This window comes from Pipistrellus kuhlii, unplaced genomic scaffold (assembly GCF_014108245.1).
Source record: "Pipistrellus kuhlii isolate mPipKuh1 unplaced genomic scaffold, mPipKuh1.p scaffold_m20_p_3, whole genome shotgun sequence".
NCBI classification, from domain to species: domain Eukaryota; kingdom Metazoa; phylum Chordata; class Mammalia; order Chiroptera; family Vespertilionidae; genus Pipistrellus; species Pipistrellus kuhlii.
The window spans coordinates 4,425,229-4,446,548 of NW_023425529.1; the positions used below are offsets into that span (position 1 = coordinate 4,425,229).

Genomic DNA, 21,320 nt, shown 5'->3' on the forward strand with positions numbered 1-21,320 from the left:
AGTCTGCCCGCCGCCCAGGGGGCCCGGAGCCAGCGCAGAGCCGGCAGGGAGAGCGGGCAGGCGGGCGGGGGAGTAACCTCCTCCCGTTAGTATCCCAGGTCCTCGCTTTAGAGCCGCTATCCGCCCAAGACGGCAGCTTCACACTCACTCACACTTTGCTGGGGACAGTAGTTCCCAGGGGGCATTTTTAAGGATCGTGTGTCTGGTGCCGGCTCAGGGACCAAAGGGTCTCGGGTTCAGTTCCCGGTCAAGGGCACGTGCCTTGGGTTGCAGGCTCCATCCCCTGTTGGGGCGCATGTGAGAGGCAACCAACCCATGTGCCTCTCTCGGAAAAAAATAAATAAATAAAAATAAAAATGTTACTATCTGCATCCCTTCCCCCTCTGCCCTTCCCTCCACTCCCTCTAAAAACAAATCAAAGGAAAAATATCCTCAGATGCGGATTAAGAACAAGTAAATAAGATCCTGCGTCTGATCTCCTGTGACTGCCAAGGGTCCACCATGAGTATAAGCATCCGGAAAAAATTGGGGGGAGTTAGGGGAAGTCAAACTTTAAAAACGCATGAAGTTATTAGCAATCACGGCTGAGTGGCTCATCGGTATTGCAAGCTGGTGACATGGCAGGCGCTGAGCTAAGACCTTTTGTGTGCCGTGTAATTACGTTTATTTTAAGTAGAATAATGCAATTCCCTACCTCCAGGAAGTCCTTCCTGCTAAAATTCTACCAGCCCTTCCGAGGCAGTGAAATTGCTACTTCCTCCGAGAAACCGGTCTCACCTCTCCCTGAATGAAGGCCCCTGTCCGTCCCTCCCGCCCCTGCCTGGTTCCCTGAGCCCCTCGCCTCGCGCCCCCCCATGCCTCCCTCCAGCGCCCCCGCCCCCGGGGCCGGTTTGTGGGGTGGAAATAAAAGGTCCCTTGGCTTCTTCCTCTCTGTTGTCTCTGGCCATTCCGGTCCCCAGCCCCCTGGGCTGCAGCCATCACCTCCGCTCCCTTCTCCTTTTGGATAAATGGATCCGGGCCTTTCTACTTCAGGTTTAATTTCTTGTAAAAATATCGGAGCTCGGAGAACACACTCTCTGGGGGACCGGCCTCTGTCCCCAGCAGGCAGCTCACCAGGACGCCGGCGGCCCTGGAGGGAGGACACAGGCCCCCCTGCAGCTCTGCTGGCTCAGATGTAGCCCTTCCTCCCCCTGCCCTCCCCCTGCCCTCCCCCTGCCCTCCCCCTGCTCTCCCCCTGCTCTCCCCGCCCTGGCTCCCCCTTCCCCGTGGAGGTCAGCCAAGCCTCCCCTGCGCCCGGGAGCCCAGCCCTTCCCACATCCTCCATCATCGCCCCTTCCTTCTCTCCCTCCCATGTCAGCTTTCTCTTCTGGATCTTTCTCAACAGCATCACAGCGAGTCCCAGCCTCTTCGTCGCAAAGAATAATAGTGACACCGGCAACAGTCCCCCCCTGAACCTCTCACCCCCCTATTAGGCACCGCATCTCTCTTCCAGATTACAGCCATGCTTATTAAAAAGTTTAAAGAAGAGAAAAAGCCCGGCTGGTGTGGCTCAGTGGTGGAGCGTCGACCTATGAACTGAGAGGTCACCAGTTCTATTCACAGTCAGGGCATATGCCCAGGTTGGGAGCTCAATTCCCCAGTAGGGGGCGTGCAGGAGGCAGCCGATCAATGATTCTCATCATTGATGTCTCTCTCTCTCTCTCTCTCTTTTCCCTTTTCTCTCCCTCTAAAATCTATTTTAAAAACATTTAAAAAAAATAAATAAATAGAAAAGGGTACCCTTGCAGTTTGCAGGCCGCGCCTTCAGCTGGGCTTCCTCCAGCGTCCAGCCTAAGCCCTTCGGCCCTCCTTGGCAGTGTCTGACACGGGAGCCATCCCTTCCTTCTCCAACTGTCCTGTCCCCAGCTCCTGCTGCCCACGCTTGGTTTTCCACCCACCTCTCCCTTCTTCCTTCTTCCTCCTCTGTCCTCTGCCTGGACTTGGGGTTTCCTCCAGGTCCCTTGTTCCCCCCATCTGTCTAACTGTCGTTCTCCCCGTGTCTGATTGGCCCTCAGATGTGTCACTCAAGGCCAGACTCTCCTGAGCTTCAGAACCCTCCCCTCCAGTCTCCTGCCGATGCCCGGGGCACCTCAAACTCCCCAGGGTGCAAACTCAACTCGTCTTCCCCCCGTTCTCCATCACACATGGCCTTCCAACAGCACCCTCTCCTCCTGGAGCCCTCGTTTCGGTGCCTGGCACCATCACCCACCCAGCCGCCCAAATGCCAGTTCTGAGCCCCACCCTGGACTCTCTAGCCAGTGCAGCACCCACACCTGGGCTGGGACCCAGGCCTTCAGTGCTGCCCCCGGGAATCGCCCTCTCCTCACCATCCCTGCACCGTGTCTCAGAAGAGGCTGGTTCATGCCATCAACTCCCACTTGGATAACGGAACCCCCTCCCACCTGCTCTCCTCACCCCCTTTCCTGCCCCACCAACACATTTCCTGTAGCCAGAATGGGCTTATCCCTGCTCCAAAAGGTGGGAATGGCTGCAGCTGGAGTCCCCTGGAGCCTCATGCCAGCCTGTGTCTGGCATTTGTGCTGGGCTCAGCGAGGACAGTTTTCGGAGCGCCACAGCCTGGCCTCTTCACAAAGATGGGCTTCACGGCCCCGCAGCTGGGATCTGAGCGAGCATCCCGATTGGAGAGAACCGGGAAAAGCAGGCCGAGCTGAGTGGCCTTGTCCGAGCTGGCCCAGACCTCACTGAGCATCACGCCTGCGCTCTCCATTGGTCCCGGCAGCCAGGAGCTCATCCGGCTCAAGGTGGTGTGTGTGTGGGGGTGGGGGGAGGACATGGACCCCATCTCTTGGAGGGAGGTGAGACAAAGAATTGGGGGACCACATCTTAAAACCCCCAGTGACCATGAGTCAAGTGGTCAGCGTTTGCACCCCACGTGACACAGTCCCAGGTGCTTTCGTGTACACCTCTGACGTGATCCTGAGATTGGGGTGAGGAGGCGGAGGTTCGGAGAAGCCACATGCCCGGGGCTGGCTCCTCAGAGGCACCCAGCGGAGCTGATGCTGCCGGTGGGGCCACATCGGGTGTGTGGCCGCCCCTGGTGGCCGGCAGGGACCCTCCCCGGTACAGAAATGGTTCTGGCTGGCACTTCTTACACGGCCTCTGAAGCATCCACAGTATCACCCCGCTGTTCCAGTGCCCTTGTTAAACACCCACCACATGGCGGGCATCAACCGTCTGTGAGGCCCACGGCTCCAGGCAAGGACAGACATCCCAGCTTCCCCAGCTTTGGGGCACAGAAGCCCGCAGCCCGGGAGAAGGGAAAGTCCTCTGAAGGAAGACTGAGATGTCCCTCATGGGCTGAGGAAGTTTTGTTCTTGTTGTTAATCCTCTCCTCGAGGGTATTTTCCCCATTGATTTTTAGAGAGTGTGTAAGGGGGGGGGGGGGAGAGCGAGAGCGAGAGCGAGAGCGAGAGCGAGCGAGCGAGAGAGAGAGAGAGAGAGAGAGAGAGAGAGAGAGAGAGAAACATTGATATGAGAAAGACACATGGAATGGTCGCCTCCTGCACACACCCCAATCTGGGCCGGGTATGTGCTCTTGACCGGGAATCAAACCCCAAGCCCTTCAGTGCTCCAACCACTGAGCCACCAGCCAGGGCCCGAGGATTCTTCCCTGAGGCTGGCCGCCACCTGAAGTGCCTTGAGTATAGATGAGAAAAATCGTGGGGCAGTCTGCTCTCACCGAGGGGCGGAGTGGGGCGGGGGGGTGGGGGGAGCCAGAGGCGTTTAAAGAAGCAGGGGGAGGTCAGGGCGGCCTCTGATGGGGCTGCAGAGCAGAGCCTAAGTCAGGTTGCAGGTGGGGTCCTGGACCCACGGCAGGAGGCGACTGAGCAGAGACTGTCAGCCGGCCCTCCGGATGGCTTCCTGCTTTCTCCACAGTAACGAGTCCCCCTAGGGCCCCCGCCACCTAGCAGGGAGCTCCCTTTCCCAGCCATTCTCGTCCGAGGGACGGTCACATGACTGAGCCTGTCAGGGGGAAGTGAGTGGAAGGTCCGAGGGAGGGAAGGCTGGAAGTCTGATTTCAGAGAATTCTGCACTGCAGATTCTAAGTACTCGTTCTGTTCCACCTCCCTGAACCTGCCACTTACTCAAAAGAATAAAAACCTTCTGTGTGCATCACAGCGCCGAAAGCAGCCCGATGCATCCTCTGCACGCGTTTCCCTCGTCCCTCCTGGAACCTGAACGTGGCTGTGGCTTCGACCTTCGACCTGGCTGTGGCTTCGACCTCGCCGATGGTGACAAGACTGTGCAGGTGGAGCCTGAGTGACCGGGTGGAGCAGAGCCACCCTCTGGCCTTGAACTGCCCGGTACCTAAACCATGTCCAACCCGCTGGCCTCTCCCTCCAGATCAGCCCCCCAGCTGGCCCACTTACAAAAGCTCTGGGGAGGAAGCATGCTTTGCAATCAGATGTGGATTCAAGCCCAGATCTGCCACTTGGCTGTGCAACTCCGGGCAAGTGGCTTTACCTCTCTGAGCCTCCGCTTCCCTCATATGCAAAAAGGGATTCGGCATCCTTCTACATAGCTTTGCCATGAGGATCTAATGACAGGGTACCGGTAACAGACACAGCACCATGCTCGGTGCACAGTAGGTCTTCAACACAGGTCCGTTCCCGTCCCCTTCCCCCTTTCCCTTCCCCTGTTCCTGGCAGCTTTTGCCTCTGAGTCCTGGCTGGCCTCCTGTCAGCACACACATCCCCACCCCCACCCCCACCCAGCCAAGCTGTGACGCACACGGAAGGTTTTTATTCTTTTGAGTAAGTGGCAGGTTCAGGGAGGTGGAACAGAACGAGTACTTAGAATCTGCAGTGCAGAATTCTCTGAAATCAGACTTCCAGCCTTCCCTCCCTCGGACCGGGAATTAAAAGGGCTGCCTTGGGCTTGTCTCTGAAGAAGGGTCTCTCTCCCATGAGAAGCATTTATCTACAGTCTGATCCCACCCTCCGTCCCAGGGCTAAGGAGAGATTTGCCGGGGAAATCTTTCTCTGCCAAAGCCCTTCGCCGGCTCACCCCACTCCAGGGCCGGAGTGTGGGTTGCAGGGACCGGGGCCGGAGCAAGCGTGTTCTGTTTAGCAACGATCGGAATGCTGCGGGTTATGTAATCGGAATATTAATTCTCCCGTAGACAGCACAGGGCTGCGAGGGGCTGGGGGTGTGCGGTCTGGTCTGGCTGCCTCCTCCCCACCTGGGCGAGGACGGAAGCCCTTGGGGTCGCACAGGGAGGAGGTGGGCTGGTTGGGCGCGGTGCGGGAGGTGGGGGGATGCCATGGGAGGCTCACTCTGGTGCACCCGTTTAGGGCATCTAGAGGGGCAGAGGGAGAAACCAGGTGTGGGAATGCATCGGAGCGACTTGCCTCCCACACCAATCTCCCCAGGCTGGGGTGGGCCAAGGATGGAGGGGCGGGGCTCCTGGGTGGGCAGAGGTGGGTAGCCCTCCCCTGCTCCCGGCCCCCAGGGTCACCTGGTTTTGCCTCCACCACAGCCGGGGGCACAGCTCGCTCTGTGAGTGGGCAGGCAGGGGTCCCCACTCTGGCTCCCGAGCTCCCTGCAGGCAGGGGCCTGGCCTGCCCTCCGACCCCAGGCCTTGCACCGACACGCAGGGGCCTTTGCTGATGGTCAGCAGCACAGACCCGCCTGCAACTCCGATGTAAATCCTTTCCTCGGCCACAGGGAGCTCGATGGCCTCTGCTGTGGGCTCCCCAACCTGCCACCTCCCCAGCTCTGCCATCTTGTTTCTCCTAGAGCTGAAGACCTGAGGGTGGAAGGCAGGCAGCCGCCCCGGCCCGCTCCCTCCCCCCTCCCCCCACTCCCTCCCCAGGCAGGACCAGGTCCAAGGTGGCTCGCTCAGGGTTGTACCAGGACAAGACCTTCTCCCTCCTCCCTCTCCTTCCACCTGCCACCCAAGCCCTGCCCCGTCTCATTGCCCAGGAGGGCACACTCTGCTCGTCCAGAAAGTCGTATGTCTTATCAACCATGCACAGACCTGGGCAGTGTCCTGCCCGCAAGGGCTGACCGCCCAAGCGGTGACTCTTTCTCTCAGACCTGTCCCGGCCACAGGAGGGTTCAGCAGCATCCCTAACCTCCTCCCACCAGAGGCCAGGAGCACGACCCCCCTCCCCCACCGTTCCTAGACACCACCAAATGCCCCTGGGCTCTACAGGAGCCACACGGAACTCAAACACGGTGACGCCAACAGGCTGACAGTCCACCTGGCCACCCCTCTAGACAGACGCTCAGCACCCGCACCGGTCCCAAGAGGACCTGGGCTAGGAGAGGCTTGGAATTTATGCCCCCTCTCCCCCCACGTCCTTAACCTTGAAGACACACAGAGCGAGGACCCCTGCAGGTCCCACTCGGGGAGGGAAAGGCCAGCTGTGGTGAGAAGAGGCCACCTCCGCTTGGAAGCACACATGGTCAAGGACACAGCTTAGAAATAAACCCACTTTAATGGAGAGAACGCACAGAGATCCGGGCACGACCAGGCCACACTCCTCTCCTGGCTAAGGTGTCGGAAGATTCGGGGCGGGGATGGGCAGGGGCACAGATGCAGGTCGGGGCCGCTGCAGGGAGCAGCAGGGGCCAGGGTGGGGGTGGAGGGTGTGCAGAGCTGAGGCTAGGGCTTGTGTGTATGTGTTCACATGTGTGTACACTGCATATGTGGGCACAATGCACACCGAACCTACAGGAAGTCTCAGAGGCAGCATGAGGAGAGGACACACATCAGGGTGTGTGCTGAATGCCCAGACCTAGCCCTGTGTCTGCCACGCATAGACTTGCTGTGTGACCTCGGGCACGTTGCTTACCCAATCAGGGCCTTGGAAAGAGTCACTAGATGGTTATTAAGGTCCTTTGTGGCCCTAACCATCCATGTTTTCAGGAGATTAAAATACGAAGTGCACGTAAGAGCTGATGACGAGAGCGTTTGGTCTGGAGGTTCAAATCCCAGCAGGCCCGGCACCCAGGACTGCCCCCTCCCAGACACGAGAAAAAGACCCACCCAGGCTTCTCCCTGGCGCGGCTCTGGCTCCAGCTGCTCCTCTGAGCCTCCCACGGGCTGTATGTGCAGAAGGCAGTGGGACAGCAGGGGCGGGCGGAGGCGGGGCGGGTGAGGGGAAGGCGGCCAGGACTGGGGAAGGCCCCGGCCTTGGGGTCATAAAGTGCATCACTCACCCTGTTTCCAGCACACAGTGGACCCAGCACCAAGGACAGCCTGGTTCTAGAGGGACCTCTGTCCTGAACTAGCTGGCGGGGGGGGGGGGGGGGGGGGGGCAGGGGGAGGTTTAGGGGTGCTGGGGCAGAAGCAACCCGGCCCGGCTCGAGCGAGTGTGAACTGTAAAGCTCCGATGGAGGGCGGTGTCCAGCTGCAGACGGGCTCCGGAACCCCATCGGGGCGCGGGGTAGGCAGTGGACATGAACTGGGCGGCGGCCTGGCCAATGAGGGGTCACTAGGCTTTCACAGTACGAGGGTTTCATTCCTACGCTACACACGATGGGAGAACAGCTGTGACAACACAGTAAACCAGCGGACGGGGGGGCTGGAGGGAAGCAGGGTCCCGGGGGTGGATGTGGCCCAGAGACGTGGCTGCACCCCCTTCACACACACACATGCCCCTATCTGGGGCAGCCGGGGCCCACGTGGGGGGCAGGGGTAGAAACAGCTGAGCCGGAGGGCAGGAGTGTCAGAACTGGGCGTGCAGGGGCCCTCCTGGCGGCCAGCGGGGCAGGGCTGGGTCTCCCGCCAGGACGGCCGAGCTCTCCCAGCTGCTCCGGGTGCTGTTCTCATCCCGTCGCCGTCCCAGGAGGCCCCGTGGGAGGCAGGGGTCCTGGCATCAGTTTTCTTAGGACCCAAGGGCCGGAAGACTCGACGTGGGTCCCTGAATCAAGTCCAGCTGTCTCCCAGCCTGTCTCCTGCTCCGCGGAGATCAGTCCCCGCCCGGCGGAGCTGGGACTGGGACCGGGGGGATCCGTGGAATCAGAGGGAGGAGGCAGGGAGGCAAGAGAGGTTCAGAGGTTCAAGGCTGGGGTCCTCCAGTCTGGTGCCAACGATTGGGGGATCTCTTGGGGGATGTGGGCATCGGGGCCGCCCCCCATCAGGCACAGCCCGAGCCCCACCCCCACGTCCCGTCCCTCCCGCTCACTGGATGGTGCATTTGTCCCGCTCCCGGGCCTGGCCCTCCCGGAGGACCTTGGCCTTGATGTACTTGAGGTCGCTGTTGACGCTGGGGCGGCGGGCGAAGGGCGACACCATGCCGTAGGCGTCCGTGTCCTTGACCCGGCGCATGCAGAAGGGCCGGGGGTGGAAGGCGTCGCCGTACTGCACGGAGATCTTGCGGTGCAGCGCGGGGCTCATCTCGTGCGGCAGCTTGGCCATGCTGAACAGCACGTAGAACATCTCGTCCACGTTGGTGTTCTTCTTGGCCGACACCTCGAAGTAGGCGCAGTTCTCGTCGCCCGACACCAGCAGCTCGGCCTCGGTGGCCGGCACCTGGCGGCACAGCTCGCCGTGGTCGTTCTTGTTGCCGCAGATGACCATGGGCAGCTCGGCCGCCTCCTTCGTCTTGTTCTTCAGGCAGGACTTGACCTCCAGGATCTGCTTCTGCAGCCGCTTCACCTCGTCGAAGGACTCCCGGCTGTCCAGGCTGAACACCAGGATGAAGACGTCCCCTGTGGGGAGAGAGAGAGAGCCCGGGAGGTGAGCATGCGGGCGGCTCCCAAAGGCCCCCCTGTCCCCCCGCCACCCCAGGAGGCCACGCGGCCCATCGGGGGCACAGCCTGGTTCCTTCACCCCCGTGTCCCTGCAGGGCTGAGTGACGTACTCGCTCGTGGGGACGGTGGTAGAATAACATAAATACAATGTCCACGGGAGGAGGGGTCCTGCCGGTCTGGTTCAATGCACAGCCCAGGCCGGGAGCTGCACCTCATGCACAGCAGGCACTTGGTGCGGCATCGGGTGGCCTAGGGGTGCATCTGGCCTCCTCCACTCACAGCCATGTGACCTTCGGGGGGCCACGCGACCTCTCCAGATCTCGTTTCCCCTCTGCCCCGTGTGGATGAAGCACTGCCCTGTGGGATGACCTTGAGGGTCCCCGGAGATGACTGTAGTGACGCCAGCCCGTGGTTTGGGTACCACAACAACCATGAGAACAGGCAGCTTCAGGAAGCAGGCACGGGCCACACACTCCATGCCCACAGGAGGCGCTCTCTATTCCCCTGGGTCCTTACGAGACCTCTGTGAGGTGTGCTACCTTCGTGGTCCAGGTGTGCAAACTGCGGCTCAGACAGGGCGAGCAGCCCACCCCAGATCCCACAGCTCCATGCCGCCAGGCCAAGATGGCGGCCCAAGTCTGTCCTCACCTAGCCAGTGCCCAGCACACAGGAGGTGCTGTCTGCTTCTTGAATAAATCTTGGAGAATAAGCGAGGCCCTAACCGGTTTGGCTCAGTGGATAGAGCGTCGGCCTGCAGACTGAAAGGTCCCAGGCTCGACTACAGTCAAGGGCTTGTACCTTGGTTGTGGGCACATCCCTATTGGGGGGGGGGGGGGGGCGGTGCAGAAGGCAGCTGGTCAGTGTTTCCCTCTCATTGATGATTCTAACTCTCTATCCCTCTCCCTCTCTGTTAAAAAATCAATAAAAATATATATTTTTTTTAAAAAAAGCAGCAAGTGTTGGCTGCCAAGGGCCACCCTATCCCTAGTCCGGCTCATGGCATCACTGGAGACCTTGAGTCTGAAACAGGGACAATGTAGAGGTGGCAGGGGTGGCAGAGAGGGCTGCCGCCTTCATCCCGATTTCCAGATCTTCCCACAGCGACCGCCCCCTCACACTCACTGAGCCGCCCTCACTTTGGTGAGATGTCAAGATCCCTGCTTCCCCGATGTGGGACCTGAGGCTCAGGGGCGGCGTTCCGGAGAGGAGAACGAAGCGGCTCCAGGCCTGGTGGCGGCCGCCCATCCCTCTGCACCCAGAGCACACGCCCGTCCCCACGGTGGCACGTGGCACGCTCAGAACTGAGCACCGGCAACGGTGTGCTCTGAACAGTGAGCTCGGAGCAGGGGCGCCTCCTCACCCTCACCTCCTCACCTCCCTCCCAGGCCCGGCACACACGGGTGCTCACAAAGCCGGCTGGATGGATGCGACCGGATGGGATGAATGACGGTGTGGGCTGTTTAGAAAAGCACTTGCCAGGCAGTGCCAGCCTGGCAGCCGATTCCACTTGGGCTGCCAACCCCGTCCCATTAGGCTAATCCAGGCCCCTGAGGATTCGGCAGCCTCGACACATTCAAATGCAAGTCTGCGCCAGGCTGCAGAGGCAGCCGGCCGGGGCGGCTAGGGGGGTGGGGGGGAAGTGGCGGCGGAATGGATGGTTCTGTGTCTGTGCACCAGCACCAGGTTGGAACAGCAAGCGGCAGGCAGATGTGCTCGGAATGGTATATGCACGTGAAAGGGCAGCAGGCGAAAATGCTCTCTGATACACGGGGATTCAAACAGGAATGCTAATGGGCCCATGGGGGAGGGCCGGGAGAGTCCACCCACTTTGAGGGGTGGCCACCTCCGGGCGGGACAGGGTTTGGGGAAGGGGACATGAGTTGAGGAGGCTTTGTGGCCTGGCCTGTATGGTTAAAGGAGGGTGTGTGTGTGTATATACACTGTTTGTGTCGTTCAAGATGGATTTTGAAAACCTGCCTGTGGTGGCTCTCTGCATCTCCCCCTCTTCCTGCCTCAGACGTCAGCCTGGCTACATGGGTGGGCACCCCGGCCCCTCCCTGAGGCCTGACAGTCCGGCAGTATCCACCGTGTGCCGGAGGTGCCCCCACGCGCTTTCCTCCGTTCCTCTCAGCCTCTCCCGGACGAGGCAAGGCTTTGCCGGAGCAGCTGGCAAGACTGCGATTCAGGCCTCCAGTCACATGCCTACGCCACCCCAATGGTGGAGCCAGGACTCGAACCCAGGTCCACCCAGGGCTCTTTCTATTCACACACTGCCTCTCCGAAATATGGACTCTTTCACCCCAAGTCTGGCACCCCGAGGGGGCCTGAGCAGGGTGTGGGGGGAGGGGAGGGTGGGCATGACCTGATGTGGGCTTCTCGGTGCAGAAGCATCTGACTGGAGGGTTACTGTCGGTGACTGGGGAGCGGGTTACTTGCTCATTCCTTCCCTTCATCCCCCCCCACCCCCCCGAGCAATGGCCTGGGACGTGCCTCCGCAGCAATGCTTTCCTTCCCACCGACAGCCCCTGAGCACCTGCTCTCTGCTCACCCAGAGCCGCTCCTCGTGTGTTAACTCCTTTCCTTCTCACAATGGCCTTGGGGATGGGTGCTAACGTGATGCCAACAACCGATAGGAAAGTGAAGTACAAAGAGATGGAGTCTACACCCAGCACTAATCCAGGAAGCGGGGGAACCAGGATTTGGACCCAGGCATCCTGGTCTCTAGGCCTGCCCCCTTCGTTACCCCCTGAAACTGCTGGCGTCACGTGAGTGATGGCCCCGCCCCCATCTCCACTTGCCCCTTCATCCCCAACCATCTCCCTCTCCCTCCCACCAGATAGCTTAGTGGTCCAGCATGAGACAGACTTCTGGTTATCGGCTGTGCTACCACCCGAGTCACTGAACCTCGCTGGGCCTCGGTTTCCCCACCTGGAACACAGAGGCGAATATCCATCTCCTAGGCTAGCGGTGAGGGTTAAATAAACAAACGCTGAACCCTAAGACTGTGGGCCCAGACGCACAGCCCTTAATAAGTGTTAGCGATCGCCACCGCCATTACTGTCATTCCTACCGAGCCCCTAGCATGGCCGGCCCTCACCAGGCTCCTGTTCTTACCGCTCTGAGAGGGGGCAAAGGGCACGGGAGGTCAAGAGCCCGGAGCCCAGCAGACTGGCCATGGGCCCCCGAGCTCCGCAGAGCCACCTCCTGCAGGGGGAAGGCAGCAGCCCCTCTGTTCCCGGGAGAGGGACTCCCCAGCCCGTCTGTCAGCTCCAGGTCAGGAAGGCAGCTCCAGGGGACATGACCAATGATCAGAGGTGCACAGAATGGAATCTGGGCCTTGGCACCGACATGTGCTCAGACAGCAGCAACGCCGGTGCGACCTGCGTGGCGCACGGGGCCAGCTGTGGCCTTGATCTCAGACGATGAGTGAGCCCAGACGCCCACACGCGCGCACCCGCGCCCGCCTGGGCACCCACCTGTGAGGATGGAGAGCCGGCGCATGGCGGGGAAGGGGTGGTTGCCGGACGTGTCCAGGATGTCCAGCTGGTACATGTCCCCGCGGATGTTGTAGACCTTGCGGTGGAAGTCCTCGATGGTGGGCGTGTACTGGTCCTCGAAGCGGCCATTGAGGAAGCGGGAGACGATGGAGCTCTTGCCCACACGCGAGGCGCCCAGCACCACCATGCGGTACGAGTTCTTGGCGGGCACGCTGAACGTGCAGTTCCCGCTGGACAGGGTCTTCATCATGGCTCGGGGCTGCGACAGAGAGCGGGGAGCGGGCGTCAGCAGGCCCCGGAGGCAGCCCGGCCGCCCCTCGCTGGAGACTGTGGGCTCCTCGGCCCGGCTCCTGACCAGGTCTGTTTTCTGTCTGTGACACGGGGATGGTGGGCTAGGGTCTCTCTAAGCGGCTCTGGAGTTCTGCACAGTCATTCCTTCATACCCTCGTGTCTTTCCTCCTTCACCCACCACCTCCTCACTCACCCACCCACCTACTCACCCACCCACTTACTCACCCACTCACTCATTCACTCACTCACTCATTGGCCCCTTATTCATTCCAGCACCCACTGCGAGGGCTCGAACCCTCATTAAAAAAAATATATATATATAAAAAAAAAAAAAAAATATATATATATATATATATATATATATATATATTATTGATTTTTTACAGAGAGGAAGAGAGAGGGATAGAGAGTTAAAAACATCGATGAGAGAGAATCACCGATCAGCTGGCTCTTGCACATCCCCCACTGGAGATGTGCCCGCAACCAAAGTACATGCCCTAAACCCGGGACCTTTCAGTCTGCAGGCCGACGCTCTATCCACTGAGCCAAACTGGTTTTGGCTCAAACCCTCATTTTATTACTCACTATTGCTCCTGGGTAAGTCGCCTACTTTTCTGAGAGTCACTCTTATCATCTATAAAATGGACTCAACTCACACAGCTATTGTCAAGAGCTCGGCGCAGAGCGAGATCTGAGATGTTGACTCGTTAGATTCCGTTCTCCCCCTGAGCCACCCGTCCCTCCTGTCTCAGGCCTCCCAGAAGCCTGTGCTTCCAGGACACGCCATGGGAAAGGCCGTGTCCAGACCACATCCTTCATGCCAGAGCGTGGGGCTGCCCGGATTTTCTCCCCGGGCCCTGGGAGTCTGCCCCCCCTCAGAACACCCAGGGACCCGGACTAGGCGATATGGGTCAGAGAAATGACCCATGAACAACTCAAGTCCTTCTAATTCCGAGCGTTTACGCTTCCGACACACCCAGAACTTTCTATGGGAGCCCCCTGCCTTGTGGACGGGGCTGAAATATCAATAAATCCGAGCTCCAATCCTCCGGGAGCTCCATCAGCCCCGGCAAAGGCCAGTCACAGCCCAGACACCCTCCTTTCCTATCTCAACTTCCATGACAATCCCCCCAGGACCCCTAAGCCTCCGTCACTCTAGCTGGTTCGAGCTCTGCTGAGATCTGCTGGGCTCCCCAGCTCAGGCCAGTCCCTCCCCCGGATCACCCCATTCCTTGTATGTTTCAGGGTCTGGCTCAAATGCTACTCCCGTCTGAAGGCTGCTCGGACCCCTACCCACCCAGCAGGGATCCCTTCCTCTCTAGAGAAGAGGAATGAGAAATGGACACAGGCCCCTGAAATACTGACCCCCAGGCCGCCACACAGGGAGGTGCAGGCGGGGAAGTCGGGGGCTCCGAGAAGTCACAAAGGGGTGGACGTGCTGGCTCCAGCCACCCCACCCCCGGATGCCCCAGGTCAGTGGCCTGGAGTGCCTCGCTCATGTGGTACACTCGAAGGCTCTCCCTGGCATCTCACTGCTCTGTCTGCCTTGAGGCCGAGACCCGAGGTGGAGACAGATCCTATCACAGGTCTCCTGGCACACGTCCCGTTCAGGGGATCCAGGCATCCATCCTGCCCACCCAGCCGACGGACAGCCACTGAGCAGTAAACCGGCTCTCCAAAAATACCTTTTTAGAAAGCTCTTAATTGCTAGCGCTTGTCAATTTCCGTGGCTGATTCCAAGCGACCAGGGTGATGTCAATGAATGACTTGCAAAGAGATGTGCCCAGCGAGGCTGCTCAGCACACCGCCGGCCCCCCGGCCTGGAGCCAGGATAACCATCACCCTAACCAAGCCCCTGCCGTGTGCCAGGCACTGTGCTGAGTGTAGACGAATAACAGCTGGCATGTATTTTGCAGTTAATAAATTCCAGAATGTCCCAAGTGATGAGAACACGTCCTAACCCCCTTCACCCCTCAGTAATCCCGGAGGGCAGGTGGAGGTATCCCGTCATACGGAGGAGGAGGGCACTGAAACACAGGGGAGCTTAGTAACTCACTGTTGGTTACACAGCCTGCCTGCCAGCATGAAGGAGGGATGGACCACAGGCGGTCTGCTCAGCGCTATGAGTCTCCTCATCACCTCCCTCCGAAGCACCTGTTATCGTCCTCTTTGACAAATAAGGATCCTAGTGCTTAAAAGCTACGTGACTGGCCCCCGAGTTAATAAGGGAGCCAAGCTAAGGCCCCCAGGTCCCCCACCTTACTCATGTCTGAAGCCATCTTTCAATGTATCCCATAGGATTCCAGTGCCGTGTACTCAGCTGGTACTCAATAAGTGAGCCATGAAGGAATGCATGAAGCAAATGGCTCTGCCTCTGGGCCTTCTCCCTCCACCCCCACCCTGCCTGGCTGGCCCGGGGGCTGTGGCAAGGAGGGTCTCAGGCACCGGTGGGCAGTGGGGAGCCGGGGATACAGGATCCACAGCAGTGGAGAGGTCCGAGGGAGCCCCACCGAGGTGCTGGGTCTCCTTCGGGGCTGGGAGCCAGCCTGGGCCTCCAGCAGAGATGGGGGGAAGAGGTTCCACACCAGGCATGCCGCTCCCCAAGTCCCTGTGCAGGGAGCTGGGCTGCTGGTGGTCATCTCTGTCTAGACTAGGGGTGTCGAACTCAATCAGAGAAGGGGCCAAAATCTAAAATCCAGCCTAAATCGCGGGCCGAATGGTTTACTGAACAGTCATAAACTGTCATTGTGATGGAAACGCAGCGGAGTGCAGTGATGACAGCGTGGTGCGGGCCACATTGCAAGGCCTGGCGGGACGGATTTGGCCCGCGGGCCTTGTGTTTGACACATGTGGTCTAGACCAAGAGGGAAGGCGGCCAGCAGCCCCCAGGAACGTATTTGTCTCCATCACCACCGACCCAGCCTCTCCCCTAGGGCTCCTCTTACGGACATGCTGATATCAGTGACTGAATGGGCCAAGGCCCAGAGAGAGGAGGCAGGGAGTGAGAGAGAGGAAGCAGGAGAGAGAGGAGACAGGAAGTCAGAGAGAGGAGGCAGGGAATCAGAGAGAGGAGGCTCCAAGAGAGGAGAGAGAAAGAGGAGGCAGGGAATCAGAGAGAGGAGGAGGGAGTCAGAGGAAAGAGGCAGGGAGGCAAGGAGAGGCAAACAAGGAGAGGGGAAATCTGGGGCTTTCTTCTTTGAGAGAAGATTGTGGGCCTTCACGTGGCCTCAACCACGTGGGGCTGCGTGAGGCTCACAGACACCTGGATGCCAGGTGATAGCGCCTCTGTGGGCTCCGCCTCCCGCCTCCATCCCTCCCTGCTCCTCCCCCAGAGGAGGAGCTGCGGGCAGTGCTGTGGGCTCAGCTTCTCTACTGCACTGCCTGCTCCCCTCTACCCTCAGCCAGGCTGACACCCACACAGTGGGGAGGAGACAGGGGTCAGAGTTCAACGCTTTTCGAACTGACAGTCCACCTGGTGGTTCAAGGGGCCAGATCGCAGCAGCGTGAGTCCCCGAATGCAGTTCTGTGACTTGCAGACTCTGCACGCCAGGGCCATTCTAAGGGCACCTGGCAGGCAGAAAAGCCGAAGCAGAGGTGGGATGGGGTCCTCCAGGGGAAGAGTCACCCCAGCCACTGGGTACTTGGGGTAACTTATTCCAATGACTTCACCACAGCCCCGCAAAGAGGGGACCACCATCGACTAGTTTCCGGTTCGCAGAGGCTAGCTGGGCCGGGATTAACTTCCGGCCGCTGGTGCCAAAGCCTGGGCTCTGGCCGCCGTGAAGACCCACCCCCAGACCCAACCACAGCCTCTCACAATAGTCAGTGACTCGGGGAAGCCTCCTTGGGGTCTGGCAGGGGAGATGACCCCCGAGGCCTATTCCAGTCTCCTTCCCTCTCCCTCCAGGAGCTGGGCGTGGGCACCCTGCCCCGGCTCCCCAGCAAACCCTGCTCCAGCTCCCAGCACATGCATGGGTGGGCTCGCCCTTCTCCCTGGAGCCCCTCCCCCAGGGCCTGGAAGACGGAGGTCAGGTGACAAGGACCGCAGGACGAGAGTGTGGCCGTGGCCTCCTCCCCGTGAGCACCGAGAGCTCCGTCACTGCCCTGCCCCCCCTCCTCCCACACAACTCGAGCCTCCTCCCTCCTTTAGGGCACGGCTCGGCCTCTCTGGACACCCGGATTCACCAACCGCTGTGCCCACGCTGAGATGGGTTCTGGGGGCTTTGCAAAGCCGACCTCACCACCCTCGGCGGCTCAGGATGGAGGAAAGCAGGCAGGCAGGCAGCACCGGCCAGCAAACCAGCTCTGCCATGCACCAGCTCAGCGACCTTGGGCAAAGGGGCTGGCCCGAGCTCCTGGCACACGGCAAACGGGTTCCTCGCTTTGTGGCGTTCCTGTGTGGTCGAGGGGCTTTTGGAGCAGCCACTGGGGTGGGACAGAGGTTTTTGGGGCCCCCCACCCCTGTCTTGTCTCCCTGATGTCAGGGGAAGCCTGAATCACCTGCTCCTGGGCTCCTGAGCTGGCTGCCCTCCCCAGCCTGGCCTCCTGCCTCCCAGGAGGCCCTGTACAATATCCTTCATCCTCCTCCTCCTCCCAGGGCTGGGGGCAAAGAGGAGAGGTCCGAGGGAGCCCCACCGAGGTGCTTGGGGTCTCCCCCTGGCCAGCTACATACAAGACACCCACCCTAGCAAGGGAGTCACTCAGGAAACTCACTCCTCACACCAACCCAGAGAAAGCTCAGGAGCTCTGTGCAAGGAAGGTGCTCCTCATCCTCCCTCCTCAGAGGGGGTCCTCCTCGGGGCTGGAGCGGAGGGCACCTCAGAAGGACCACATCCCAGCCCCACCCTCCTTCCAGGTGTGCAAGCAACAGCTGGCTTGGGAAAGAGGGGGAGCATGGGGAACATAAGTACCCCTTCCTGAACCCTGAAAACCGGTTTCCTCCTATTTAAACGGGCTCTTCCATGGAAGCTTCTAGCACCAATGGGTAAGCATAGAAGTTCGATAAGTTTTTCTTACCAGGCACAAATAGGGGGCCTCGCACCCGGCCTGGCACAAAGCAGGTGCTCAGCTAACTTCATTCTCTCCAGATGTGCCAAGTTGCCGACGGACCGGGCACAGTCCGTCGTTCTATGGGGCTTACCATGCCAGGCTCCACCTGGCCTCCCCCCCACAATCCGCAAACCTTTCTGCATGGCTTCCTCCCTTCCCCAGTTCCCCGCTTCTGCCCGCGAGAGTCTCTCTCCTACCTGCGGAGGGCGGTTCTGGCCTCGGGTTCCGCTCGGAGGGCTGCCCGGTCGCGGGGAGCAGCCTGCCTCCCCGGCCGCCGAGTCTCCCGGGGTCTGCGGCTCCTCGGTCACTGCGTCCGGCTCCTCCTCGGCGCCGCTCGGGCCGCCGGGCTGGGCGCAGCCGGGCGACGGGACACGGGCAGCCGGTGCCCCATGGGTGGGCTCCGAAGGCTTGGCGGGGCCCGGGCGCTGGGCGGGCTCCGGCTCGCCGCCGCCGGCCCTGCCCTGCCCCGACCCGGGGGACTCCTGCTGAGCCAGGTGCCCGGAGGCGCGGGGACGTCGGATCCCGGGGTCCCCGCCGGGGGCTCCGGGCTGAGGGGGAGAGCGGATGGGGAGATTCGGGGGAGGAGGGGGTCTTAGAGAGAACCCCTAGCGACTCCCAGAGGGTCCTTTGGAGGTGGCCCGGAGTGCGTGCGTGGATGGATGGGCGCACTGGTCCCGGCCGCCGATGCTACCTTCTGCGCCCACCCCGACTGGGGTCGCTCGGGCTGGGGTGCTGCTCAGCTCGGCCGGGGGCTCCTCCTCGGCCCCAGCTCGGCAGCTCTGTCCACGGCTCCTCTCTGCAGCCCTGCGGGGCGAGGCGATGCCGGCGGCTGGAGAGGAGCAAAGCGCCGCGCTCCGAGCTCCGCGCGCGTGTGGGAGGGAGCCTTGAACGCCGCCCCAAGGCTTCGCAGCTCCGAGTCCGACTGAGCCCGCTCCTCCCACTTCACCTCCGCCGGCCCCCGGTGCCGGCGAACTTTCTATCTGCGGGGGCCCGGCTCCTCCCTCCGTCCCTCTCCCCGAGGCGAACGCCCCGCCGAGCAAGGTCAACGGTGCCTCGGGAAAGGAGTCGGAGACCAGGCTCCGGACGGCGGTCCCAGCGGCAGCCGCCAGCACAGATCGGGGCGCCCTTTGCAGTCCGCGTGCGAGTCCCTCTGCCGACCCGCCGCCCACCGGTCCGCTCCGCAGCTCGGAGCCGCCGGTCCCGCAGCCCGCGCCGACCTCCGCCTCCAGGAGCCGGCTCCCCGCCTTCGGCCGGCGCCACGCCCCCGGCGCTGCGCTCGACCAATGGGCGGCGAGTCCCGCTGCCCGGCCCCGCCCCCCGAGCCCCGCCCCCGGCCGCCGGGACGCCGCTGCCTGGCGCTCCGCGTGCCCGGGCGCGTGGGGCCGGAGCCGCTGCGGGGGCGTCCGGGGGCGCGCGCCGGGCCCGGGAGGCGGCACGGGCCTCGGAGGCTGACGTCGGCGCTCGTGCTCACACGCACACGGCCTCGGCCTCTGGTCCCGCGGCCGGGCGGCCGAGGTCCGCAGGTGCTGGCGCTGGGTAGGACCCAAGCCAGGGCTCCCTCGCCCTCCTCCATCGCGGAGACCCAGGTGCTCAGCTACGTGCCCTGAGCTGCCGCATCCCGAGGTCTTGGGGGCCCTCGGGCCCCCATGAGATGCCACATGGGCCGCGCACGTGCGGCGGGCAGGGGCCGCGGGCTCACCTTGGCCAGCGCAATGAATGAATGAGTGGAGGTCTGCGGGTCGAGCGGGTCTGGGAGAGGAGCACTGTGGAGAGAGACCTGCCGGGAAGTAGGGAGTACCGGGTGCCCTTGGGTCTCTCATCTCCAGTCTCCCACCTTGGAGACTAGGGCAGACATCAGACAATCTCATGGTGCTAAATCTGGACGCCATTATTATTTGTTTAAAATATATTTTTTTTTTTTTTTTTTTTTTTTTGCAGAGAGGAAGGGAGAGGGATAGAGAGCCTGAAACATCTACCAGCTGCCTCCTGCATACCCCCTACCGGGGATGTGCCCGCAACCAAGGTACATGCCCTTGACCGGAATCGAACCCGGGACCTTTCAGTATGCAGACTGACGCTCTATCCACTGAGCCAAACCGGTTTCTGCGAGACGCCATTATTAATACTGCTTTTAAATCCAAGACCCAGGTCTTCCTTCTTAAACACGTTTTTTAGAGAAATCGTTCTATCACGGCCTTACACGTGAAGCCGGTATCCATTGCCATAAATAGAAGGCTAAGAGTAAAAATAAACACGATGAAAACAGGCCGAGGTTATTAAATCCTACTTGGAAACGGGTTCTGGCAGAGCCTGAGATGAGTCCTCTGTGAAAAGGGGAGATTGGCAAGGTTTGGAGAGGTGCGAAAGGCCCATTAGCATCCGAGGGAGACATCCGCCAGCCTGCTGTCTGGAGGCTGAAAGGAGAACACGCTCTCTATGATGCAGGGAAGGGACATACTCCCGTGCCTCTCAAACCCTGCTTCGCGTCAGCCAAGGAATTACTCCTCACTGCCAGGCCCTGGAACTGCAGGATGTCTGCCCGTCCTCCCACCAACAGATTTACCCTCCCACCTCTGGATAAATGGTGGGGCTCTGGGGCACCGAACCGAAGGACCAGCTCCAGGAAATGAGAGCTGCGTCGGGAACCTCTCAAATAATCGGCCCTGGGCCAGTCATGGAAATTCCTGGACCTCGGCTGTGTCATCTATAAAATGGGTACGATGTGCTAAAGTACTACCGTGGCCTTGGACTTTGATTCGTGGCTTGCTCTGTGCCGTCTTGAGATTCTCCAGGGATGTTGACCAGAGACAATGGGGCAGGTGGAGGGAGAAGTGGAGGGGGAAGGAGGAGTCGGGGGTCACAGCTCTTGTCCTGCTTGTGTTTAGCCGTGACATCTAAGGGGCTAAGGCACATGTGTCAAACACAAGGCCCGCGGGCCAAATCCGTCCTGCCAGGCCTTGCAATGTGGCCCGCACGGCGCTGTCATCACTGCACTCCGCTGCGTTTCCATCACAATGACAGTTTATGACTGTTCAGTAAACCATTCGGCCCGCGATTTAGGCTGGATTTTAGATTTTGGCCCCTTCTCTGATTGAGTTCGACACCCCTAGGCTAAGGGATGGCTGTCCCCAAGGTCACTCAGCCAGCCGGTGGCAGGATCCCAGCCCCCGTGCTCTTTCCACATCCAGAGTCTGCTTCTAGGAACTGGCTCCGGCCCAGAAGGGTTTGCTCTCAGCGTGACGCAAAGAGGTTGCGAACCTGGAGCTGGTTGTGAACTTGGCAGTGGGAGGTGGGCAGGGTGGCACACGTCACCTGGAAGGCTGAGGTCAGGCGGCTCAGGCCGCTGGGCCAGTCCCCCACCCCCACCCTGGGAATGTGGCCAGTGGCTGGATCGGAGCCCACCCAGGAGCCGTCACCTGGCTCCGCGGGGTTCTTCACCCTGAGTGGGTCATGCTCCACCAACCATGGAAGAGCATGGAGGGCTGAGGCATGTGGAGCTGTGGGGCCCTGGGAGAACCATCTGCCCCTCTCCCATCCCCTGCCCCTTCTCATAATTGAAGAATGGCTCAGTCAATAAACAGGTCCCCATAGGAGATCAATGCCCAAAGAACCATGAGTGGCAACTGTGTACCCCCCATGCGTGCCCACTTTCCTGTCCTCCCCCCATTTGTCTCACTGCCTCTCATGGGTCAGTGGTCATAGCCACTCCTTCCTCATTGG

At 60.8% G+C, this 21,320-nt stretch overlaps 1 protein-coding gene and 1 long non-coding RNA gene across 2 annotated transcripts; both read right to left on the bottom strand.

The window, feature by feature from the left end:
- Positions 1-6,932: 6,932 nt before the first annotated feature.
- Positions 6,933-18,561, bottom strand: LOC123653120. The gene is made up of 3 exons (XR_006742750.1): positions 18,547-18,561; positions 16,359-16,363; positions 6,933-7,059 (listed from the first exon to the last, which is right to left on the bottom strand). It is a non-coding gene; the product is annotated as an uncharacterized LOC123653120 (long non-coding RNA).
- RASD2 (RASD family member 2) lies at positions 7,066-18,190 on the bottom strand. Its single transcript, XM_036458851.2, has 3 exons — positions 17,798-18,190; positions 12,240-12,519; positions 7,066-8,721 (listed from the first exon to the last, which is right to left on the bottom strand). The coding sequence occupies exons 2-3, from the start codon at positions 12,508-12,510 to the stop codon at positions 8,192-8,194; spliced, it is 801 nt and encodes a 266-aa protein (XP_036314744.1). The 5' UTR covers positions 12,511-12,519; positions 17,798-18,190; the 3' UTR covers positions 7,066-8,191.
- Positions 18,562-21,320: the final 2,759 nt, after the last annotated feature.